The sequence below is a fragment of the Cygnus atratus genome, chromosome 6, assembly GCF_013377495.2.
Source record: "Cygnus atratus isolate AKBS03 ecotype Queensland, Australia chromosome 6, CAtr_DNAZoo_HiC_assembly, whole genome shotgun sequence".
In the NCBI taxonomy this organism is placed as follows: domain Eukaryota; kingdom Metazoa; phylum Chordata; class Aves; order Anseriformes; family Anatidae; genus Cygnus; species Cygnus atratus.
In genome coordinates, this window is record NC_066367.1 from 23,665,001 (window position 1) to 23,675,874 (window position 10,874).

General features: G+C 68.0%; 1 protein-coding gene across 1 annotated transcript; it reads left to right on the forward strand.

Annotated features, from left to right (window-relative positions):
- The first annotated feature begins 548 nt into the window (after positions 1-548).
- On the forward strand, positions 549-5,549 carry CHPF (chondroitin polymerizing factor). The gene is made up of 4 exons (XM_035536846.1): positions 549-892; positions 1,970-2,534; positions 2,799-2,981; positions 3,315-5,549. Exons 1-4 carry the CDS (start codon positions 549-551, stop codon positions 4,575-4,577), a joined length of 2,355 nt encoding a protein of 784 aa, XP_035392739.1. The 3' UTR covers positions 4,578-5,549.
- Positions 5,550-10,874: the final 5,325 nt, after the last annotated feature.

Below are 10,874 nucleotides of genomic sequence, written 5' to 3' on the forward strand. Positions count from 1 at the left end.
GGTTGTTAGGCATTGGGATGGGCTGCCCAGGGAAGTGGCTGAGTCGCCATCCCTGGAGGTCTTTAGGAGACGTTTCGATGTGGAGCTTAGTGACACGGTTTAGCGGGGGACCTGTTAGTGTTGGGTCAGAGGTTGGGCCGGGGGATGTTGGAGGTCTCCTCCAACCTAGGTGACCCTGTGACGGTGACCCTGTGACGGTGACCCTGTGACTGTGTGGCTCTGTGACGGTGACCCTGTGCCGGTGACCCTGTGACTGCGCGGCTCTGCCACCCCGTGCGGCGGCCGCGGCCCCCCTCAGGCCCGTCCCCCCCGGGCCGTGCCCCGCGGCAGCGCGGTCTCCTAGCAACCCCCCCCGCCCCTCTCCCCCCTCCCTCCCCTCCGTGACGCGCTCCCCGCGGGCGCCTCCCATTGGCGGCGGGCGGCGGTGACGCGCGGGGCGGGGCGCGGGGGTGACACGTCGGACGGCGGCGCCGCCAGCGGGCCGCGGGAGCCGCCCCCGCCCCTCCGGTCCCGTCCCGGCGCGGTCGCGGCGCGGTCCCGGCCCCGCCATGCGGCTGTCGCTGCTGCTGTCGGTGCTGCGCCCCGCCGGCCCGGTGGCCATCGGCGTGTCGCTGGGCTTCACGCTCAGCCTGCTCAGCGTCACCTGGGTGGAGGAGCCCTGCGGGACGCCGCCGCGCACCGACGCCCGCCCGCGCACCGACGCCGCCGCCGCCGCCGCCGCCGGTTCCCCCGTGGGCCCCGCGGGCGGCCCGCGCGACGGCGGGCGGCACAACGGCAACGCGGCCCGCAGGCCCAACGCCGTGCCCGCCGGGCTGGGAGCCGAGAGCTGGGAGCCGCGCGTCGTGCCCTACCGCCCGCCCAGCCCCGGCAGGGCCGCCAAGAAGGCCGTCAGGTGCGGGGCGGCGCCGGGGGGTGCTGGGGGGGGAGCTGCCTCCTGCGGGGGGCCTGCTGCCCCTCGGCCACCTCCCCGTGGGCTGCTGCGGGGCTGCCTCGTGGGACCTGAGCTCCGGCGGCGCCCCCGTAACCCTTCCCCGTGGCCCCTCCCCATAAACCTTCCCTGGGAGCCTTCTCCATGACCCTTCCCAGGAGCTCCTTCCCCATAACCTTTCCTTGTGGCCCCTTCCCCATAACCCGACCCCTTAGCCTTTTCCCCGTGTCCCCTTCCCCGTGATCCCTTCCCATGACCCCTTCCCCGTGATCCCTTCCCATGACCCTTCCCCGTGTCCCCTTCCCCGTGTCCCCTTCCCCGTGTCCCCTTCCCCGTGTCCCCTTCCCCGTGTCCCCTTCCCTGTGATCCCTTCCCCATGACCCTTCCCCATGACCTCTCCCCGTGTCCCCTTCCCCATGACCCTTCCCCGTGTCCCCTTCCCCGTGTCCCCTTCCCATGACCTCTCCCCGTGACCCCTTCCCCGTGACCCCTTCCCATGACCTCTCCCCGTGTCCCCTTCCCCGTGACCCTGCCCCGTGTCCCCCTCCCCATAACCCTTCCCCGTGACCGTCCCCCACTGCCCCCACCTGCCCGCCACCGCTGGGGAACCTCGTCCCCACGGTGCAAAGGTTGCGGGGCCGGGCGCAGCACGCTCTGCACGACGCCCAGCCCTAGCAGGGCCGCGTCCTTGCGGTGGCGTGTCCCCAGCCCTCACCCCGCCGATGGCACGGAGCGGGCCGTGAAAGGGCCTCCTTGTCCCCGCCAGGGGGTGGGCGGACGGGGAGGGGGGGGAGCCGTGGGGCTGAATGGGGCCAGTGTGTGAGCGGAGGCAGCGTGGGAGCCGGGGGGGGGGGTCGCTTCCTGCCTCGGGGCCGGCTGGAAGAATTAAACCTGGAAGTCATTGTGAGCGCGGCAGCTGGAGGCGGCTGCGCCCTCCCCGTGCCAGCAGCTGGGCTCCGGCCCCGCTCCCACGTTGCAGCCGCCTGCCCGGCGCTGCAGGGTGCCGGCGCCGTCGGCTCAGGGGTGGTGTCCCTCCCGCAGGACCCGGTACATCAGCACGGAGCTGGGGATGCGGCAGCGGCTCTTCGTGGGCGTGCTGACCTCCAAGAGCACGCTGAGCACGCTGGCGGTGGCCGTGAACCGCACGCTGGCCCACCGCCTGGAGCGCCTGGTGTACTTCACGGGCACGCGGGGCCGCAAGGTGCCCCACGGCATGACGGTGGTGACCCACAGCGACGAGCGGCCCATCTGGAACATGTACCAGACCGTCAGGTACCTGCTGGAGCACCACGTCAACGACTTCGACTGGTTCTTCCTGGTGCAGGACGACACCTACACGGAGGCGCACCGCATCAACCGCCTGGTCGCACACCTCAGCATCGACACCCTCCTCTACCTGGGCCGCCCCGAGGAGTTCATCGGCGGGGACACCGACGGGCGCTACTGCTACGGGGGCTTCGGGTACCTGCTGTCCCGCAGCCTCCTCCTGCGCCTGCAGCCGCACCTGGAGTCCTGCCGCAACGACATCCTCAGCTCCCGGCCCGACGAGTGGCTGGGGCGCTGCATCATCGACCACACGGCTGTCAGCTGCACCGAGGAGCACGAGGTAGGTCCTGCAACGGAGCTGGGCTCCGAGAGCCTGATCCCTGCCTCCTCAGCCTGGCACGGGCTGCTGCTCTCCCTTTCCTTGCTGTCACGGAGCAGAGCCCCCTGGCAGCGTCTCGCCGGTGCTGCCCGCTCCCCATGGGCTCCCAGGGCCGTGGGACCAGCCCTTGTGTGCTGCTTTCCTTGGAGCTTGCCGTGCTTGTATGTGGTGGGGTGGGGTTGTGGGTCTGGATCGGCCGTAACCTCTCTCCCCTCGCTGACGCAGGGCCTGCTTTACCAATACTTTGAGCTGGGGAAGAACGTGGACCCTGAGCAGGAGACCGACCTCCGTTTCCAGAGCGCGTTCACTGTCCACCCTGTGCTGGATCCTGTCCAGATGTACCGGCTGCACAAGTACTTTGCCCAGGTGGAGCTGGAGAGGACGTACCTGGAGATTGAGCAGCTCCAGGTGAGACGTGGCTTGGCTGGGAGGATCTGGGCTCCTCTTGGCGTCGCTTTCTGGCATCACCCATCTTTCTGCCCTAATGTGAGGGCTTTCTGACCTGCAGTCACTCTGGGGTGCGATCACCTCAGCTTTTGTGACTGTCAGGAGAGCAGCTTTGGGTCCGGATGGGTCCTGGGGCTGGGGCGATTCAGGGTGCTAGAGCCGGCAGGGTGCTGAGGTCTGCCAGCAAAGGCAGCGCGGGGTGGGACAAGGTGCAGATCCTGCTGCTGAAGGTGGCGTGCTGCGCGCTAGCTCTATGCATGCTTTGCTCTAACTCCTCCGCGTCTCTCCTTGCAGCTGGAAATCCAGAACGCCAGCAGCCTGTCCGCAGACGGGGACCACGGCGCCACGTGGCCCGTTGGCATCCCTCCCCCGTTCCAGCCCAAAACCCGCTTCGAGGTTCTGCGCTGGGACTACTTCACGGAGGATCAGGTCTACGCCTGCGTGGACGGCTCCCCCAAGTGCGAGCTGCAGGGCGCGGACCTGGCCGACGTGGCCGACGTGGTGGCCACGGCCATGGAGGAGCTGAACCGCAAGTACCAGCCGGTGCTGCACGTCCGCAAGCAGCAGCTGGTGAACGGGTACCGGCGCTTCGACCCCACGCGCGGCATGGAGTACACGCTGGACCTGCAGGTGGAGGTGGTCACGCAGAAGGGGCACAGCCGCTCCGTCACCAAGCGCGTGCACCTGGTGCGGCCCCTCAGCGAGGTGGAGATCATCCCCATGCCCTACGTGACGGAGGCCAGCCGCATCAACGTCATCCTGCCGCTCACGGCCCACGACCGCGACCACGCCGCGCGCTTCCTGGAGGCTTACGCCGCAGCCGCTTTTGAGAGCAGCGAGAACGCCGTGCTCACCTTCCTCTTCATCTACGACCCCTTCGAGGCCCAGCAGGTGACCCAGAACGACATCTTTGCCCCCGTGAAGGCGCAGATCACCGAGTACGAGCGCAAGTATGCCGAGGTGAAGATCCCCTGGATCAGCGTGAAGACGGACGCCCCCTCCCAGATCAAGGTCATGGACATCATCTCCAAGAAGCACCCCGTGGACACGCTGTTCTTCGTGGCGGGCGTGGGCACGGAGGTCACCATCGACTTCCTGAACCGCTGCCGGATGAACACCATCAACAACTGGCAGGTCTTCTTCCCCATCCACTTCCAGGGCTACAACCCCGCCATCGCCTACCACAACCAGGTGCCGCCCCCCACGCTGGACCTGCTGCGGGACGCGGGGCGCTTCGACCGCGACGTCTTCCACGAGGCCTGCTTCTACAACGCCGACTACATGGCGGCGCGCACCCGCATGGCCGGCGACGTGCAGGAGAACGAAGACATCCTGGAGACCCTGGACATCTACGACATGTTCATCAAGTACTCCAACCTGCACGTCTTCCGGGCCGTGGAGCCTGCCCTGCTGCAGCGCTACCGGCACCAGGCCTGCAACCCGCGGCTCAGCGAGGAGATCTACCACCGCTGCGTGCAGAGCAGCCTGGAGGGCGTCGGGTCCCGCTCCCAGCTCGCCATGGTGCTCTTCGAGCAGGAGCAGGGGAACAGCACCTGAGCCCGGGGCGCGGAGGGGCTGGCCCTGCCCAGCCTGCCTGCCCGCCCCGCCTGACCTGCTGCCCAAAATCTGTCTTCCTCCTTCCACTGCGGCTGTGGAGATCGGCCTCGATGCTGCCCGGGCGGGGCTGGGGTCTGCCAGCATGGGGTGAGCCGAGCTGAGCTCTGGGACCCCCGCGTCCTCACCCCAAGCGGTGCCGGCCGCTGCCTCGCTCGCCGCCGGTCCGGCGGGGAGGAGCGGAGCTGTGCTGCCCCTTGCTTTGTCCTGTGAACTGCTCCACCTCCGGCTGCTGGAGGACACTGAGACCCCACAGTGGGGCTGTGGCTGCCGTGGGGGACCAGCCGGGGCTGGGGCAGATCCCACACACGTCTCCCCTTTCCCCCCCCAGAATGCAGGGCTGTTCCCGGTGCTCATTTGGCTCTCCTGGCACCCTACAGCAGAAGGGACTGGAGCGTCGGCCCTGTGCAGCGGGGAGGGCTGCCTCCCTGTGCCCGTGCAGCCCTGAACGGTGGGACTGGCCCCCAAAAAAAAGCAATAACGAGGTTGGTTTTAGCGTATGCCACTTGACAGGGAGACAGCTGCCTGAGCACCCCTGGCTGCTGGGGCTGGGGGGAGCTGTGGCCCCCGGGGGCGCAGGGAGTGCTCCTGCCGTGTTCGTGTACCGTGAGCTGCTCCCCATGGGAACCCTGACCCGGGCCGCCTCGGCCTTCGCAGTATCCATAGGACAACGGAGGTCGCAGCCCTCCGACAGGAGCCGTCCCTGCCCTCGGGGACGTGCCCGCAGGCCGTGCTGCCCCCCTGCCGCCCCCTGGGCCCCCACTCTGCTCCCCGGGCTGAGGGGCTCCAGGGGCGGTTCGGCTGCGCATCTCCTAAGGAGAAAGCGACTGAGGAGCTGCTCTGTGCTCCTGGTTTGTATTTAATAGTGGGGAGAGGGGGTGGGGGGTGTTTACACTAATAAAATGGAGAGATGAACACGTGCCTCCGGCTGGTTCTTCCCTGGGGCACTGCTACTGCGTGTGTGAGGGGCTCGGGCACGCTGTGCAGGGTGAGGGGTTATTTATTTCGTTCTGAGGCTGCATGCAGCACCTGAGCTGGGATGTGCCAGCTCTGGCTTTGCTTTTGCGTGAGGCCAAGCAACCCCTCGGAAACACCCACGTGAGCAGCAGGAGCCCGGCACCCCCTGTGCTGCCCGCGGTCCCCGGGGCTGCCCTGCTGTCACCAGCTGCTGGCAGTGCCTGGGGGGCAGCGCTGGGGGCACGGGGCTGGTGTTGGACCCAGGGGTGCAGAGCTCGGGCTGTGCTGTGGCGTCCCTGGTGCCCTAAATTCCCGCGGGGCTGGCTTTCAGGCCTTCGCTGAAACAGCGTTAAAAAGGATTTCGATCGCTCCCATGTGCTCTGTTCCCACAGGAGGGCTGTGTGAGTAGCACAGGACCAGGAGCCCACCTTGTGGCAGCGGCCAGGCGTGCACAGCACGGAGATGTGCAGGGGGTGCGCAGCGCGGTCCAGCCCTGCTCTGCCCTCCCAGGACCAGCTCCAAGGGAGCTCCCAGGCCAGAAACCCCATCTAAGAGCCATGGTGAATCAGCACTGCTTGGCCTGCCCTCTCCGCCCCTTTTTGCTCCCCAGTCTGCTTCCCAACATCGCGTGGGGTGGGGAGTGGGGCTGCTCATGGTCCTCGGCGTGGGCGCGCTCGCTGCAGCAAGCACACTTTATGGGGCAGCTGCTTTCAGCACTTGGTCACGAAATTCCCATATCAGAGAGAAATCCCCCAGAAAATTAACTAAAAGTGCTTACTTTTAGTTAACAAGTGCTCAGCAAAACCCCTGGAAATCCCCAGGGCTGTATGGCAGTCCTTGCCCGAAGAAAGATACCTCGGCTATACACGTGTCCCTGCTCCTTCCTTGTAACCAGGCGTAGGAACGCATGTGTTTAAATGCACGGGTGTTACAGCTCGGATGCTAACCATTAGCTCGCCCCAAATATTTCTATTTCTGATCTTCCCCGAGCACATCCTTAATTCCCTTTAAATGCGAATCTGGGACAGAAGGGAGCGAGGCGGGTGCAGGTGCGTTACAGATACATTTATTCTCCCGAGAGCAGACCCAGGAGCCTCGTTTGATCACGCCCTGGAAGAGTATCCGATGCTAATGTAAAGCAAACTAGCGTCAAATGAAGTTGGCTGCGAAAAGAAATCGTGGATTGTCGTTTCGTCGTGGCAAGGCGGTCTAGATAGAGCTGCTCTCGTCTCCTTGCTGCTTACCCAGACTGAGTTAGAGCTGTTTGCGTACTTAAAGCTTTGCACTACCCAAACCAACGAACCACCCCCTGCTCGAGCGAAAGCAAGAACAGATTACGCTTCTTGTGGCACTTCTGGAAGAGTTTATTGGCAGCCTGGCCCGTGGGTGGGGCCCCTGGGGCCAGGGCACCGGGTTTGGGGCCGGCCGTGGGAGCAGGATAGGGGCAGGGGAAAGCAGCTCGCCCTGGGCTCCGTGCTGGGTCACACACGAAGCCGTCAGAGGGCTCCCGGGGCGCATCCCATCGCCTCGCTGGCAGCCGTCCAGGGGCGGCCACGCGTGAGGCTCGGCCTTTCCTTCCGCCCGGCCTCACTCCTGCTCCTCCAAGATGAGGTTTATTTTCTGGCAGAACTCGTCGATGACGCCGAACTCCCTCTCCAGCACGCCTGCCGCCGCGCGGATGCTCCCCGCCAGCCCTGCCCGCGCGCCGCGGGACAGGTGAGCCGAGTCCTTGGTGACAAAAAAGATGTCCAGGGCCAAGGAGAGGCCGAGGAGGAGCTGTGTGGCCGTCCCGGCGAGGCTCACGGCACGGCTGGCCCCAGCCAGCGCCGCGCTGGCCTTGGCCACGCTGCTGCCGTTGAGGACGCTGCGCCCCAGCCCTGTCACCACCCTGAACACCCCCAGGATGACGTCCAGGCTCTCGTCCTTCCCCAGCACCTCCAGCAGCCTCCGCGCCCTCTCCACGTGCTCCCGGCTGCCCGTGAACACCTCCGCCTGCGCCCCGAACTCCTCCAGCAGCGCCTCCACCCCGTCCTTCCTCGCCAGGCACCCGAGGCTGTCGCTGACGGTGGCGGTGGCACCGACGAGGCTCCCGACCAGCGAGACGCCGAAGCCCACGGCCGACAGCAGCAGCGCGGTGCCCAGCGCCGTGGGGGCCAGCAGCAGCCCCGCCATGGCCGTGGCCCCCCCCGCCGCCCCCAGCGCCCCGCCGGTGACGTTGGCCACCGCCGCCGCCCGGTGGCACCGCTCCGTGGCCTCCGCCGCTCGCCGCATGTCCCGCAGGCAGCTCCGCATGGCGTCCCGGGCGGGCAGCAGGGACAGCCGCACCGTGTCCCCGATGGTGCTCCGGCTGGGTGCTGGGCTGGGGCGAGACAGCGGGGCTGTCAGCCTGGGGGCAGCTTCAGCCGGGCCCACCCAGGGCGTAAGGTGCCTGGGGAGCAAAACCCGCGGGATATAGGGACCTGGCCCCTGGCTGGGGTGGGATGTGGGGCTGGGGGAGCCCAGGAAGCGTTTCCCAGCCCGCCACCCCCCTGTGTCCCCCGCCACCACGTCACCCCGCTGCTGGCAGTGCCCACCCCGGGGCCGCGCTCACCTCTCGGGGGTCCCGCAGGAGAGCCCCCCGTGGGGCAGGGCGTTCTCGCAGACGGAGTTCCTGGCCGTCTCCCCGCAGCAGGCGTAGCGTCCGCCCCGGTAGGGCTGCCGGTGCCTCAGCACGATCTCGAACTCGTACTCGATGCTGTTGGCGTTGAGCAGCGCCTTCCGCAGGGACTCGAAGAGGGGCACGCGGCGGTCGGTCCATATCGCCGCGCCGCCGCCTCCGGCCCGAAAGCTGGCCGTGGCGTAGGTGATGTCGTGCAAGCCCAGGAAGTGCGATGCCTCGTGGATGAGCGTCCCGGGCTGCGAGTCCTTCTCCAGCTCGCCGGGGGCCTGCCAGAAGAGGGGGCACAGGTAGATGGTGCGGTCCCGGCCGTTCTTCTTGACGTAGGCGTAGGACCTGGCCCTGCGGGGGTTTTTGCGGAAAGCCGCCTGCTGGAGCTGCGAGACGAGGCTGCGCAGCAGCTTCTTGGTGAGCATGGCGTAGCGCTCCACCCAGCCCTCGCCCCCCTGGCCCTCCCCGGCCAGCACCACCACGTCCTTCAGGTTCTTCATCAGCACCCGGTCCTTCCTCAGCGCGTCCTCCAGCACCTCCAGCGCCGCGCGCTGGGCTCGCCGCGCGATCCCGCTCTCCTCCTCGCTCAGCTCCTCCGACACGTCCTCGCTGCAGGGCAGGGCGCAGCACGAGCTGCCCGTCGCCGCCTTGGTGTGGATGAGGGTGGCCTTCTGGGGGGACATCCTGGAGGGGCAGCTGGGTCAGGACATGGTGGCGGGGGACCCAAAGACCCCTAGGGGACCTCTACCGGTGCTGGCAGCCTCCGCCACAGGGCCGCCTCCGGCCTCCCCCTGTCCCCTCCCTGTGCCGCAGGATTGCCCAGGGGGACAGAGCAGGGCCAGGAGGAGGCAGGAGAGCCCCGTTCCCTGCAGCACCAGGGATATTCCTGCTTTGCCCCCCCTTCCAGCCCAGACCCCATCCTCCACCTCCCACCTCTGGGCTCCACCAGCACCCCGAGGGCCCCACCGTGGTGTCCCCGACCTCACCTGCGCTGTGCCCCTGGCCGGGGAACGGGTGATGGAGGAGCAGACGGCTGGTGGCCCCGTGAGAGTGCAGTGCCGGGGAAAGCAAGCAGCGGCCTCTCATCGATAGGGGCCGTGCCTGGAGCTGATAACACGCCCGGGAGCCGAGGGGCTGCCAGCACCGCTGCTGGGGGCACCCCAATGCCCAGCACCTTCCAGCAGAGCCCTGGCCACGGGCAGGGCTGCGGGCTGCAGCCCCGGCATGGGGAGCACCCACCACAGCCCCTCTGCCCCCCCGGCTCCCAGTGAGCTTTTGGCAGCCCCTGGGGTGGGCAGAGCCCGACCTCCCCCCCACCCCGGCACCGCCTGCATGGGGCTGATAGAGCCCGGCCGGGTGCTGCCGGGGCGCCCGCCCTGCCACGGCACACCCGTTGTGCTTCAGCCCACGGAGACGACGTGAGGGCTTCTGGTGCTGGTGTGCAGCCAGCAGGCACAGCTCTTTTGGGGAATGCACGAGGATCCCCACACCTCCGTGCCCCCCACCCCAGCCACGCAGGCAGCTCTAGACCTACTTGTGCCTCTTTATTAGGGAGCTTTTGTACATCTATAAAACAGTGACGCACATCACCGACGGTCACCTCCCGCCGCCGTGCCCGTGCCCGCCCTGCCCGGGGCTCGCTCCCGCTGGCAGGGAGGGGGCCACATCCTGCACCCGGCACCCAGACGCCCTCCTGCCCGCGTGGGGCTGGGTGAGGGGCCTGGCACGGCCCTGGCTGACGCCTGGCATTGCTGCAGGGATGCTTCCGCTTGCACCCGGGTGATGGTGCAGGAGCACGTGGTGGGCATGGGGTGGCTGTTCCCTGGGGCTGGGGGTCCCACGCCACGTGTGTTGCCACCCCATGGGGACCAGGACGCCCTCCAGGGCACACCGCTGTGGTGGAGGGGCTCCTCCTGCATCTATGGCTTTGGCCACGGCACGGCTGTGCCCTCTCGGGTTTTGGGGCACTAGGGATGGGACCCAGCCTGGCTACGCCCCATCTCCCCCCGATGTCACCAATTCCTGCCGCGGGTCCCCCTCTTTGCCGTGTGTGCGTGTCAAGGGGGGCTTTGCCAGCTGCCCCCCCCCTCCTGAGATATTTTGGGGCTGTTTGCCCTGCGCTGGTGTCTGCTACAGTGGAGGGGGAGGAGGAGATGTCCTACAGGAAGGGGTCACCGGGGGGGGGGGGGGGGGGGAGGAAGGGACCTGACGGGGTCCTGCCACTCCCCGGGCTGTGCTGGGCACGGAGCACCCTCCTGACCGTGTCTGGGCTGGGGGAGGCACAGCGGGTGCTCAGCACCCAGGGGGGGAGGAACGTGGCAGGGGTGGGTACGTGCACGGTGCAAAAGAGCTGTGACAGCCAGGGGAGCGAGGACGGGTGCCCCCGTGCCGCCTGGGCCGTGCCGGGTGGCTGTGCCTGAGGACAGTCTGCTTTGGGCGATGCACGGGTGCGGAGAGGCTGGAGGGGGCTGTGGGGCACTGGGAGGAGAGGGTTTGGGGCAGGAGAGCGGGGAGAGAGGTCTGCGGGGCTGGGGGCTAACACTGGAGTGTGTGTGGGGGGGTCACAGTGCAGGGGTCTGGCTGGGGGCGGCTACGGGGTGGGGGGCTGCAGCCCTGGGGGGCTGCGTGGGGCTGGG

Bases quoted from the DNA above. Each gene is read 5' to 3' on its own strand.
- CHPF (XM_035536846.1), top strand. From the start codon at position 549: ATGCGGCTGTCGCTGCTGCTGTCGGTGCTGCGCCCCGCCGGCCCGGTG. The intron at 2,535-2,798 runs GTAGGTCCTGCA...TCGCTGACGCAG, and splicing joins GCTGCACCGAGGAGCACGAG to GGCCTGCTTTACCAATACTT. The intron at 2,982-3,314 runs GTGAGACGTGGC...CTCTCCTTGCAG, and splicing joins TGGAGATTGAGCAGCTCCAG to CTGGAAATCCAGAACGCCAG.